We start from the raw sequence: 14,309 nt of genomic DNA on the forward strand, positions 1-14,309 counted from the left end.
TATCCATCTGTATAATTTTAAGTGGCCGCACAGCATTCCCTGGCATGAAACTTACCTATCCCCCGGTCTTTGGGTAATTAGGACGTCCTTTGCCCTTTAACAAGTGTTTCCTAAGTATGCTTGACCCGGTTTTTGCAAGATCTTTTCGCAAAATCGCCCAGTTTGGCAACTAAATTGAATGCTAACAAGTACAGCTGGTGAGGCAAAGGGTGGAAACAGTAATAAGACCTGCACCTTTCACTCATTTTCCTCCCAGCAGGTAACATTTTCATTCCCACCTACCAGTGTCGAAGACAGTCTGTTTCCCTCTCCTCAGAGTACTGCTCTTTTTTTTGCTTTTTTTTAAAAATCTCTTCCTAATCTGAAAATAGCACTAGTGAGGTCCAACTTTTGGTTTACAGGCTATTTGTATCTCTTCTTTTGTAAATCATGGATTTCCTTTGGTAAGTCTCAAATCACTTCAACTCTTCTGGCCTAAGATAGAGAAGAGAATATTACCTCAGGCCACTCATTAAATTATTAATTTGAACACCACCTTCACATTATGGTCACTGGGGGCTGTTTCTAGACTTGTATTTCTTTTTTAAAGGAATCTTTGAGACTATTTACATCCAGTGACAACAGCTCTGACAGATAACTGTCCCATCTACATGGACACTGATATTTTAAAAATGACAGTAGTAACTCATGTCCATTCTAGAAAATACAGAAAACTCACAAAACATAAATAAAAGTCATTTAGAATACTACCACACATTGAGAACCAATGTGAAAATTTTAATGTAATTAATATAATTAAGAGGGACAATGCTGAAATCAGACGGCCTGGCTGTGAATTCTTGCTGTCTGCCACTACTTACTGGCTCTTGGCCACTGACCTACCTTCATCAATCTTTGGTTTCTTCATTTGTAAAACAGGGTCAGTGAGAGTATCTACTTCACGGGAGTGCTTGATTTAAACAAGGAGATAGAAGTAAAGTATTTGGTACTGTTTCTGGCATAAAGAAAGAACTAAAAGATGTTTGCTACTATTGTTACCATTAGGTTGTGAGAATGGAAGGAGATACACTGTTTTGTAACCTGCCCTTTTAATGTAACAGTATAAACACTTCCCCATATGAGCAAATTTCCTTCTGCATTATTTCAATTCAAACTTAGAGAAATTGAATAAGATTTTTAATGTAATATCTTTAAAATTCTAATTCTCTACAATAAACCTGTATTTTGTTATTGTTTCTAGACTAATCCCTTATAATGATCTGCTTATTCTGACATCAGTAGTACCACATTGTTTCAATACTGCATCCTTTTAATAAATGCATACATTTTAATGTAAAGCAAAGTCTCATCATTTTTTTTTTCCCAGAAGTTTCTTGGCTACTTGGATCAACATTCTTCTTTGTGATAAACTTCCATTTTGTTTAGGTTGCAAAACAAAAAAGTCCCTCTGTGACTTTTTCTTGTATTTTGTTTGTTTGTTTAAGTAGGCTCCACACCCAGCATGGAGTCCAAAGTGGGGCTTGAACTCACAACGCTGAGATCAAGACCTGAGGTGAGCTCAAGCGTCAGACGTTTAATCAACTGAGCCACCCAGGAGCCCCCACTCTATGATTTTTACTAATAAAAATTGTTAAAACTATAGATTAATGAGGGGAGGAGTACTTCTTTACAAAATTTAATTTATTCAACTCTTTATTAACCTATGCAAAACTTTACAGTTTTTCTATAGAATTTACACATGCAAATTTGTTTTGATTAAAAAGAAAATTGGGGGGCACCTGGGTGGCTCAGTGGGTTAAGCCGCTGCCTTCAGCTCAGGTCATGATCTCAGGGTCCTGGGATCGAGCCCCGCATCGGGCTCTCTGCTCAGCAGGGAGCCTGCTTCCTCCTCTCTCTCTGCCTGCCTCTCTGCCTGCTTGTGATCTCTCTCTGTCAAATAAATAAATAAAATCTTTAAAAAAAAATAAAAATAAATAAAAAGAAAATTGGTGGATGACCACTGATTCAGTACGTATTTGTTGAGCATCTACTACATTCCATGCACTGCTCAGTGGTCTTCTACACCAAAAATGACCCCTGTCCTTCCATATGAAGATTATAGTTCAGGGGCGCCTGGGTGGCTCTGTCCGTTAAGTGTCTGCCTTCGGCTCAGGTCATGATCTCAGGGTCATGATGCAGGATCGAGTTCTGCATCAGTCTCCTTGCTCAGGGGGAGCCTACTTCTCCCTCTGCCTGCCACTCTCCCTGCTTGCGCTCTCTTTCGCTCTCTCTGGCAAATAAGTAAAAATAAAATCTTTAAAAAATTAAGAAAAAAAATTTTGTTAAAAAGATTATAGTTCAGTGAGGGAAACCAACAGTAATCAAAATCAGACAGAAATGTCAAGTCACAGCCCCTTCAAGAACTTACAGCTAGAGCACAGCAAGAGGCAGGGACCGTTTCTCAGCTCATTCTGATAGAGTTCACCTGTTGGAGGAACACTTCTGATCCCCACTGTAAAAACAGGGAAACTGAGGCCAAGAGGCTAAGTGACTTGCCCATGGTTACCCTCTGAGAAAAGCAGTGCAGGTGGGATTGGAGTCCAGTCTGGTTCTGGATCTGTGCCGGAGGCAGTGAAGGGAGACCAGAGGGCAGTTTCAGATTTAAAAAGTTGACGGTCCACAGACAGCCGGCAGGATGGGCAGAGTAGTCCAGACAGAAAGAGAGCACATTGTAAATCTTCTGTCTTAACCGGCTAGAGCGCCATATTTTATCTACCCACATTACTGAATTCTTAATAGCTCTATTAAGGCTTCCATTTATTCGGTGGATAACTGGATCATCTACATGTAATGATACCAAGGTCTTTTTAATATTTATACTCATTTAGCATCTTACTTTACTAGATAAAACCTCAAAAAAAGTACTCAATACTAGTACTCCTGCTTATTCCTGACATTAGTACTTCACTGAATGACCCAGAATTCCTTCAAGTTTTAACAATAAGATTTTTCATTTAAGCATCCAGTGGGAGGATGCTCTATATGGCTATGGGTTAACATTGATATATTTTACCATGTAAAGGAAGGATTCTCCTATTCTTTGTTTTATCAAAGATTTTAAATCAGGAAAGCTGGCTGAACTTTCTCAAGTGCTTTTGGAAATTTCTTTCTGATAATCATATGATTTTTCTCCTTTGACCTGTTAAGGTGAATAATTTGATTTTAAAAAAAAAGTTGAGCCATCTTTATACTTCTAAAATAAATTCTAACTGGCCAAGGCACATCATTACTTTAATTGATAGCTGGCTTTAGCTTATTAATATTTTACTTAGGATTTATTTAACTATTTTATAGCTTTCTTTCCACACGCTCACAACTATATTAAATTCTGGCATCAGTATTTTTTGCTGGTTTGGTAGGATCTGTGAGAGAAAAATGGTTATACTATACCCAGAGTTGTCTGGAACAGAAGGTTAAATTTGTTCCTCAATTTAAAATTGTTTAGCTCACTATGGCTTTGATTACTTTACAATAAAAACCCAACCATCCATATTTGGATGGTATAAATTTCCACAGGGTCAGGAAAACTTTGTTTTCCTCCTTATTCAGATAACGCAAGTAATATTTATCTTATATATTTTTAAAGATTTTATTTGAGAGAGAGACAGAGCATAAATGGGGAGGAGGGTCAGAAGGAGAGGGAGAAGCAGACACCACCACAGCTGAGCAGGAGCCCGATGCGGGGCTTGATCCCAGGACCCTGGGATGATGATGTGAACTGAAGGCAGATACTTAAATCGACTGAGCCACAAGTAAAATGTCAAGATAATTACTATAGAAATAGTCTTCAAAACATAATACAGAATCTTTCTCTTCTAGATCATCTTCTTAAACATTTATTGATTGATTCATATTTTCATCTTATTAGCAGGAATTTCTCCACATTTGTGTCTAAATTCTCATGGCCTCTACAACTGTCCACACGGCCCCTCATTCCTAATTTACATTTGCCTCTGCTCACCTATTTATGTGTTAGCTGAGCAGGTTGATGCATTTTAGTCTTTTTTAAAACACCAACTGTTGGATCTATTTATCGATTCTATTGTTGCTATTCCTCATTCATTTATTCTGGCTTTGTTCTAGGCATTGTCTCCAATTTCCCTTATTTCCTTTTCTTGTTGCTCAAGCTTAGTTTCCAAGTCATTTATTCCCTGTCTTCTTTAATACGAAGAAGCTGTCAAAGGCTTAAGCAGAAGAAAGATCACAGACAGTTGTGGGAGAGAAGAGCCAGAAGACGAGAGGAGAGAGGCCAAGTGGCAAGCCGCAGCTTGCTAAAAAAGGGGAAAAGTCCAAACAAAGGCAGAGACTCCTGGGTTGAAATGGAGTGTCAGACTCCAAAAACGTCTATGAAGTAAAAAAGGACAGGGCTGAGAGAAAAATCAGGCATGGAAAGAGGACAAAGGCACTGGTTCAGTTTGTGCAGCAACACAAGATGCGGGGCCATTAACCGAAATGGTAAGTTTAGGAGGAAGAAGGGTTCCGGAGGGGGGTGGAGAGCCCAGTGCCCAGGAGATACTCAACCAGCTGTCACGCATGTATTTGGGAAATTCCAAAGAAAGATAAGAGCTACAGGTATGAATTTGACCATCATTAACTTAACAATTGATGAGTAAACAGGGGATGGAGGTAGGATCTCCAGGACAACTCGGGAAGCTTAAGTTTAACAACAAAAATAAAGCTGACCCTGGTGGGGGCAAGGTATTGAAGAGGACGAGGGAAAATCAACTTGGTAATTTGCCTTTTCTTCCTAAAGAACTATCTGAAGAACATTTCTTTGAATTGTCTTACATCTTTGCCATACAGCTATACACAGAGTTATTACAGTGATTTTCACGTTCCATTACACTCCCTGATCCCTGAAGTCAAATATTTGTTTCTTCTCCTTTTTCTTGATGAGCCTTGCTAGATAATTGTCTTGACGTTACCAGTATTTTCAAAGAACCAGCTCTTACAGTGAAATCTAATTAAATGTGACGTCAGGGGAAGAGGAGTTAGTTTGGAAGCAAAGTGTGAGAGAAGTTCAGGGCGTGGTCTGTGGAGCCAGACTGACCCCCATCAGACGCCTCACCAGCTGGCTGACTGCGCAAGTGCTTGTGTATCTCTTAGTCTGTCTCCTCATTTGTAAAACAGGAACAGCTGCCACCACACACCCTCCCAGGGCTCTTGTGAGGAGGGGATATGGGGCTTACAATTCACAGGAAAGGGCTGGGTCTGAACAGCATGGGTCCTCTTACACATAGATTTTTCAAATAAATACGGTATACTACTATAAATGTATTTTCTCTTCCTACGATTTTCTCAACCACGTTTCCTTTTCCCTAGCTTATTTCATTCTAAGAATACGGTATATAACACATACACGAAATATCAATTACTTGTCACTAGTAAGGGTTCCGGTCAGTAGTAGGCTATTGGTAGTTAAGTTTTGGGGGATCAGAAGTTGTACATGGATTTCTGATGGTGTGCGTAGGATTGGTGCCCCAACCCCCACATTGTTCAAGGGTCCACTATATGCACATCCAAGCTAAAATTGTTGGGAGGGTTTTCCTGTTCATTTCTTCTTCCTTCTTAAGATTATTTTGGTTTTCACAGCACTTTACAGCTTTCCAAATGCTCTCACAACACTTTCCTTTGGTCCTCCATTCTCTGGGGGAGGTAGAACACGCTTTAGGCTTGTCACATACATGGGGAAATGAGCTCAGTGTGAATGGATGTATCTAAGGTCACAAGACGAAGAAACTGCAAAGGCGAGCCCGGCCACGTCCGTGCTCTAGGACACCACATCAATAGAGGGGCATGGTCCCCTTGTCACCACCCATCCTGCCAATGCCGGGTCCTAGTAAGAGATGGTTTGGGTAGAGCGATGCCACCAAACTTCTTTCCCGTCCTTCCAAACCCCGCAGACAGCTGATTTTAAGCCAGGTTTTGGTGGAGGCACGAAGAGCTGACTGCGGTAGGTTCCAGAAATAACTGGAGATGTGGAGACAGTACATAGAAACATCTCCTCTGAGGAAGGAGAGAGCAGAGAGGCCGCTGGAAGGACGGGTGGTCCTGTCTTTGTTCCGTATTTTTTCTAGACAGGAGCTATTACAGTCACTTATGCATGTTGAGGGAAGATAGGAGGCAATGAGAGATCTGCCACACAAGAAGGCTACACTCACGGAGGCTCCAAGGACGCCTCATGGAGACAGGACCAGAAGCAAAAGCTATGGCTAGAGCTGCACGCAGACCGTAGCTAGGATCCTGGGGAAGCTCTCCTCTGATTGCCTCCTTCTCAGTCAAACCAGACGACCTCACCGTGAGGTGAGGCGACAGTGGCTTTGAAAGTTGCAGGTATTTGTCATACATTCATGTCGGCAGGTGAAAAGGACTGAAAGCTTGTGAACAGCAAACCTAGAGGCACCTCCGGAAAGAGGACGTTTTATAAGGAACCCGACGGCTGCCGGGCTGCACCACCCCTTGACCCCTTGCTCTAGTTATAAAAGTGTGCCAAGTTCACCTGAAACAAGGATGACCGGGCTTTTCCCGTGGATAGGCTAGAACTTGGAACTCAGGCAATTCTAGTCCGAGCTGTAGGGTGGCCAGGGGAGAGCACTGAGCACTACTGTGGCTGGGGGAGCGACCCGGAAGGCCACGCAGCTGCTCAGCCTCATCAGTATGCTGCCTTTTGCTTTTATCAATTTCTGCACTTGTAAGACAACCACGGTTGAGGACCTCATACGTCACACTGGTTGATGGTCCCGAATGGTAAGTTTCTTTTAGAATGTAATAACAGGAAAAGGAGGAGGAAGAAAAGTTCTCCTCTTCTGAATTCAAACGCTTCTTTTGCTCTAACAAAATATTATTCATCTGTACCTGAGATGTGTTATCATAAAACAACTTGAAAAACAGAGGCTGTCCCCTGGGAATTAGATTATAAGGTCAACATATAACTAATCCATTAGAACAAAGATCTGCAAAGATCATCTTAAAGAGACAGAATGGTTTTCTAACCAAGCATGAATATAATCTGATCAAAGCTGCATTAATCCACACTAAAGTATTAACACACATAAAGAATGTGTACAACCAAAACAAAAGGAGCTGGCCAGCTGCGCAGAATGGAAAAAGAGGCAGGAAAGCAAACGATGTGGCACCGATCCAAGAACAGAACGGCACGGGGGTGCTGGAGCCAGCAAAGTGAGCAACCAGCCTGAGCCGTGAAGGCTACTCACTTAGCCCGGGGTTGTAGCACAGACTGAAGACACAGCAGATGTTCCAAGTGACACATACTTTTAAGAGCCAAACACTTTCTCATAAACCTACACATGCTCTCAAATAGCATCAACTCTACTGGGAAAGCTGAAGCAAATCTACACAATGATGGGGAACCCTTAGCGAAAAGGGAACAATCGCTTTGAAGACTTTATTTATTTATCTCAGAGAGACAGAAAGAGAGTAAGAGCACGTACCCGTGAACGGGGATGGGGCAGGGGAGAGGCAGAGGGAGAGACAAGCAGACTCCCCACTGAGCAGGGAGCCTCACGCAGGGCTTGATCTAGATCCCGGACCCTAGGATCAGGACCTGAGCCGAGAGCAGATGCTTAACTGACTGAGCCACCTAGGTGCTCCCAGAGTCACTTTGAACACCCCAAACACAGGCAGCAAAGGTCATGAGAGAACTCAACTGCTCTTCCACATACAAGAGGCAGACCAGCTGACCCAGGACTTCTGGGTGTCTATGTACAGAATACCAGCACCTGCCTGGTGCAAATCCACTGTGCTGGTACCTGAGCCAGAAATCAAGTTGTACCAAATTATCTCCAAATGCAATGAAGGTAACGTGGCATGAGACTTTATTAGCAAGCTTAAAACCAGCTATCCGTTATGTATCTGGGGTTCTTTCTAGTTACACAGGTTGCTCAGTTTGTGAGAAGTAATGAAGCAAACACCAGTGACACATCTGTCTGCATATATGTCACATTCCAAAAAAAGGTAAAAATTTAAAAAAAAAAGTCACAGAGGAAAATCTTAGCATTAATGCAAAGTGAAAAGTATTAAAATGCTGCTACTTCAACAAGTTTTGCATTTATTCTATCTGCAAGATAACAAGCCCCAACAAAAGATAAGATGGTCCTTAAAACACCACATTGTGAAAAGGGGAAGCTTCAAAAGTCGGTCAGTTGGCCACGTATTTGGAGAGTGCAGCAAAGCCAAGCCGTGTCTACGTGCTACAGAACTTCTTGAAAAGTCTGTACGCACAAAGTGTCCTGCCACTTCCTGTAGGCAGAGGCTACATAGGGTAGGTTCTGAAACCCAGCTTTTGCCCTCCTCCAGAGCAAACAAACCCTCAGTAACTACAGCTGAATATGTCTACCAGTGGGACAGACCTTTTAAAAGGTAAATATAATTCTTAACGACAACAGATCTGTTTGAGAAAGTTAATGAATATGCAAATGCCACAGCTATCATCTTCATAGGGTTCATGCTGCAAAACGCAGCTCTTAAAGGAGAAACTTTCTGAAAGATGCTGTTCAGGCAGGAAAATAAGCAAGCCTCCTCCAGACAACACCACAGGCCCCAGGGCTGGGGGATAGAAATCTCTCTACCGCTCTATCTATGCCTTGGTCTCTGCACTCAAAATAAGCTGCATACCTATACTGGCAAATTCACTTATGTATACCTTAAAAAATAAAATGGAAGAGATCTGCCACAAAACTATATACAATAACACATAAAGAAAACCAGGGCCAAGAGAAAAAGGATCAAGCAAATATAACAGTAAGGGTTACCACAGTTACCATGACTGAGCATAAAATTTGGTCCTTAACTTCCTCATAGCCAGAACCAAAAAGGAAATAACTCTCACTATAAAAGTGTCCCTCTACTGATTCTCTGCCACTTCAAAGGCACAGCAATGATTTAGACGCTGTGAGCAGTAAGACTGCTGGCATCTATTTAAATAGCTGATTTCTCCATTAGGAAAGATACTTAAACAATCTTTAAGTCTTATTGTCAAAAACACTGTGAGGTTTGTACCTACTTCCTTATTTTTCTGGCAGTTAACACCTCCCGAATCAGACACAAATGCTCCTTTCTTCACAAAGAACTGTGGGAAAATAAGCTCAAATCTTGCATTATTAATTTCCATGAACTAAAAAAAAAAAAATGACTTCCGGCTGTAAATGAATCGTTGAAATTGATCGAGGCAATAGGCACAGGTTGGTGCTAATCCTAGATGATGACAGCCATTTCAGAAGCGCTCTAAAGACATCCGAGTACAAGGACTAACTCACTTCGGAGCAGACAAAAGTCTTAAGAAGGCAGTAAAAAGAAAAGAAAAAAAATCACAAAGTCACCGTTCCTACAAATATTCCATTTTCAAAGAAGGAAAATCAAAGTATTCCCAAAACAATTACAAGAAGTACATACGTTTGAAGAATTAAAATACATCTTAGTCTGTAAAGAGCATGTAGGTATATTTAATACACAATGAACCCCATCTTCGAATGAGATGCAGATCAGCTTTGGTAGGAAGAGCAGAGGAGAGAGAGACGAAGTCTTCAATCCACAGACACACTACAGTTGATCTAGACCGTAACTTACCAGATCGACAACACTGGGGTGTCAAAGCTCACTGTGTCCGGGGCTGTGTTCATGCCACCTTACCAGAGGCTTTCCCTGACCCCTTCGAAGAGTTGCACAGTTTTTTTATTGGTCAAGGCACTTATCAGTGGGCCTACTATACCCTCAGCTCCTCCCCCACCAGAACGCAGGCTCCACGCAGGGAAGCTGGCTGACTGTGCTGTATCCCCAGGGTCCAGAACACTGAGAAGCAAGCAGTAGGCACATGGATAGCTTTCCTGGGAAAGAACAGACCCATGCTAGCTCTGCAGTTCAAAATACTAGGTGCAGTCAAGCATCCTTCCATCTATGTGGATATAAAATTCCAGAAAAGTTATTTAAGAGTGTAACTTTCAACAAAGGTGAAAGGTGTAGGACTTGATCATGAATACTGATAAGAAATTATACTAAGAGGGACGCCTGGGTGGCTCAGTTGGTTAAGCAGCTGCCTTCGGCTCAGGTCATGATCCCAGCGTCCTGGGATCGAGTCCCACATCGGGCTCCTTGCTCGGCGGGGAGCCTGCTTCTCCCTCTGCCTCTGCCTGCCATTCTGTCTGCCTGTGCTCGCTCGCTCTCCTCTCTCTCTCTGACAAATAAATAAAATCTTTAAAAAAAAAAAAAAAGAAAAGAAATTATACTAAGAGGCAAATATTACTGAGGAAATAATACACAAACGGTCAGGAGGCCAGGTTCAAACCCTGACTCTACAATCCACCATAGAATCATCCCTAATTTCTTTCTGCCTCAGTTTCTCCTTAGGTAAAATGGGGATAAAAACGGTACCAGCAGCCCTGTTGAGGATTAAATAAGAATGTACACAGTGTTTATAGATATGAAACCAAGTGGAAAATTGGGGGGAAACTTCCGTCCTTATTTCTTCCCACAATTCCAAACTACGAAGAGGCAATGGTAACAAGGAAGGGAAATTTCATTTTTATTTGAAAAATATGGGGATTCTTGGGTGGCTCAGTCGGTTGGGCATCTGCCTTGGACTCAGGTCATGATCGCAGGGTCCTGGGATTGAGCCCCGCATCGGGCTCCCTGCTCAGCAAGGACTCTGCTTCTCCCTCTGCTCCTCCCCCTGCTTATTCCCTCTCTGACAGATAAACAAATAAAATCTTTTTAAAAAAGAAAAAAAATGGACATTACAGTGCTCCCTCTTTTTAAAAGATTATTTTTCCCACAGGAAAACAGTGAGATGATCTGATGTCTGTGGTTATACGTGCCTTTCAAGCAAAATACAAAAATTATGCTGGAAGTGAAAGCTGAAAGGGGCCTGGGAACAGCAAAGTCAGGCTGAGACCCCTGAAACCTGGGTCATCCATGCTTGTCTCTGCAGCTGGACCTCAGGGAGGCCCGGCCCCTTCAGCATAAGGTTGCTCCCGGGGCACTGGATTCCACTTGACGGTGGTCCACATAGCACAGCCATTGCCAGTGCTGTGCTATGGGCTCTCACCAGCTGTTGCCTTTGGCTCTATAATCACTGGGGGTTCTGTCTTAAGAGAACACCCATACAGCTCATCAGAAGGTGTGCAGGCTTAGACCCAAGCAGGCATCCATTCAGCCATCTGAATCCAAATGCTGTGGGAAGGTTTCTCAAAAGTGGCTTCTGTGTCTGTCCCCTGTACCGGAACTGGCTTGATATGGACAAGCTCGTGACTGCAAAGGGCAGCAAGGGATGACGATATGAGTAACAGACAGCGAGGCTCCGAAAAACTGGCTCGTTCTAGATCCTGGTACTTATCTAGTTCCTCATGTTGATCAGAAGGGGCCTCTGGATTCAGAACATGAGCCCCTAAGTTACGATATGGTTAGCTGTAAATCCTGAATTTGTTCTACATCTGTTCTTGTTAGGACAGTGAGGGACTGGGGGCAGGTTTCACAGGGTCCAGCTTCTCGCCTCTTGTCAAGATGAGGAGGGAGAAATGAGAGACACTCTAGGGATTGCTACCACCACAGAGATGGCTTCTGTCATGTACTGCAGCCAGTAAAGCTAAGAGAAACAGCTAGAGTGCCAAGGAGCATCAGCAGTTGCCTTCGGGAATGATTAACTGGGGCTAACGGCAGCGGCCAAACCACTTCAGCACCTGTCAGCAGCTCCAGGACACTGATGTCAGCCCAGGGGGTGCTGGCTCAAAGACTCATGCCACACATTTGCAACAGCACATTTGTAATTCCAAACGATGAAAATAAGTAGTACGTGGGGGAAATAAATAGAAAGTTGAAGCACATGAATAAATTATGCTTAAAGCCTCATAACAGAGTGTCCGTCCCTGAAGCAGAGAACACCAACTGCTGTTTTCCACATAGGAGAGAATTGCTAGAATGGAAAAAATTCCTCCAAACGCCTAGTTCATGAAAATCTATACAATCTAGGGGGAAAGCAAAACACAGGTCAAAGTTGGCTCAAATAAGGACTCAAACCCTGGCATAAGCCTGATGCCACAGAGTGAAATGAGCCACCTAGGTTAAGAAGATGAAGCAATTTCATAACAGGAATCGATTTTCATCTTCCATTGCCTAGAATCTGGGTCTCCCTGAGCCAGTGAGCACCACCACAGGACTACAGGAAGGAAAGGAAAATGAAGACTTATAGAACAGCGTACTATACACTAGCAAATTCTACAGTTGTGGTTTCCTACCTGTAACCACTTAGTGCCCAAGACAAAGTTTCGTCTGGAGCCTGCCGGCCTGGGCCGCTCCCTTTACAGCTATGGGGGCTCAGGAAAGTGCTGGTTTCACTGTGCCTTAGGTTCCCCATCTGAGGAAAAGGATCTACCATCCAATGAGGTAGTGGCTGGGGTGCGGACTGATTTAAGAGAACAGGCTAACCAACCTAAGGCTAAACCTTACAAAAATGCCCGGCATGCAGCAAGCACTCCATATATGTTGGCTCTTCCTGACTTTCCTCATAGCCCTCTTGTGAAGAAAATGAAACCCTGTAATTAGGTAACAGGGTCTTCAATTTAGAGAGGCGGCAGTTTTGCAAAGACAAGCAATTAATTTACACAGAGTAACAGAAAGCGACAGAGGTACAAAAGCCATTCTTTTCCCACGCTACAATGTTGGCTGTGTTCTGTATGCCGTTACTAGCCAAGGCCCACCACAAAATAAAGTCACATACCTTCCAGTGAGTGACACTTCCTTAATGGATTCAGATTGTGCTTAAAGGAAATCAGAGTGTGCTAATCTTGACATTTCATCTCAACTAAAAATTACTTGTTGTCTTTGGAGCTACACAATAGTAAAGAACCCTGCCGTCGGACCATAAAAGCAACCAGCCAGCTTCTAGGGAGTTCGGTAGCCCCAAACCTTTCAAAACCAAGTCTTGAGAGAATTCTGGGGAAGAGGAAAGGGACCGGAAGAGAAAAGGGAGGGGAGGGGATTGGAGGAGGAAAAGACCCAATGGAAAACCTCAAAACAAAAAAAACCCCATGCACATGCATTTTGCCCCCCAGGCACATGCATTTTGCCCCCCAGGCATCTGCTGTGACTTACTGAGCTGAGGGCAATAGCGTCCATCTTAATGAATGATCTGGCCTAGTTCCAGGACACACACAGCTCTGACATACAGGGGCTCAAGGCCTGCAGGGCCCTTTTTGCCCCCCTGGGAGACATCTGACAAGTCACAGGTCAGTCTTAAAGAACCGGAAGCAAGATGTCATCGAGCAGATAAAACGGGCTTGAGTTTTTGTTCCCTTCTTTCTTTCACGCATCAAATTTTAAGAGGTTGTGTTTAATACAAGACATCAACCCAGGAGGTCAGAAAACCTGATTTCCGGCCTAAGACCGGCCAGGCATCCCCTCTCCGGGCGCCGGCCCCAGTGTCGTCCCTCCCTCGCTCCCCGGCACCCGCGAGGCTCAGAGCGGGTACCCGGGATGCCCCGGGCCACTTGCCATCCTCTCTTCCACCCTTTCAACAGTTGCTAGGACTCCGGAGGGGCGGCTCTGGCCCCAGGAACAGGCTGTCCGCTCTCTTCTCCACTCAGCACCCTCCCCACGGCTGCTACGAGAGGAGGGCGCGCAGCGGCGTGGGTGCGAGCGGCTGGAAGCGGCCACCGCACGACACCCCCCCGGGGCCGGCTCCCGCAGGAGCACACGCAGCGCCGCGGCTGCCGGCGGCGAGGCCCGGGCGGCCCCGCACCTCGGCCCCGGGGCCCGCCGCTCCCACGGCCCCGCCGCCCCCGCGGCCCCGGGCGACCCGGACGCCCGCCCGCCGCCGCCCACTCACCGCCGCACTCGACCGAGTACTGGTCTCCCCAGTCCCCGGACTGCGGGCTGCAGCCGCCGCCTGCGGGGGCCTCCTGCTGCTGCCGGTGCTGCAGCTCCTGCTTGAGCAGGGACAGCGGCGAGTAGTGCTCCGTGGCCAGGGTGCCCGGGCACCGCCCGGCGGACAGGACCCCCAGCAGCAGCAGCACCAGGACGCGCCGGGCGGCGTCTGCGGCGGCCACAGCGCCGCCCCAGCAGCAGCAGCAGCAGCAGCAGCAGCCGGCAGGTGCCATCTTTCCTCAAGGCGCATGTGCGGCGGCCCTCGCCGCACGCTGCGGCCTCCCAGCCTTAACCCGCGGTGGGCAGGTGGGCCGTGGCAAGGGGGCGGGAAGGGGTGTGGCGTTGCCTGCTGGGAGTTGTAGTCTCAGCTCGGCCAGCCGCGAGCCCCCTTTCCGCGG

The 14,309-nt window shown here is 45.0% G+C and overlaps 1 protein-coding gene across 8 annotated transcripts in view; it reads right to left on the reverse strand.

Annotated features, from left to right (window-relative positions):
• The window catches only part of TTC13 (tetratricopeptide repeat domain 13), a 76,433-nt gene extending 62,188 nt beyond the window's left edge, over positions 1-14,245 (reverse strand). For 4 of the 8 annotated variants that reach the window (XM_047703624.1, XM_047703621.1, XM_047703620.1 and 1 more), the window contains exon 1: positions 13,874-14,244. In XM_047703624.1, the coding sequence (XP_047559580.1) occupies positions 13,874-14,144 (271 nt within the window). In that variant the 5' untranslated portion in view covers positions 14,145-14,244. Of the gene's footprint in view, positions 1-9,061; positions 9,083-13,873 lie in introns of those variants that run through there. The other 4 variants (XM_047703622.1, XM_047703623.1, XM_047703626.1 and 1 more) reach the window with 4 other exon arrangements.
• Positions 14,246-14,309: the final 64 nt, after the last annotated feature.

This window comes from Lutra lutra, chromosome 14 (genome assembly GCF_902655055.1).
Source record: "Lutra lutra chromosome 14, mLutLut1.2, whole genome shotgun sequence".
Taxonomy (NCBI): Eukaryota; Metazoa; Chordata; class Mammalia; order Carnivora; family Mustelidae; genus Lutra; species Lutra lutra.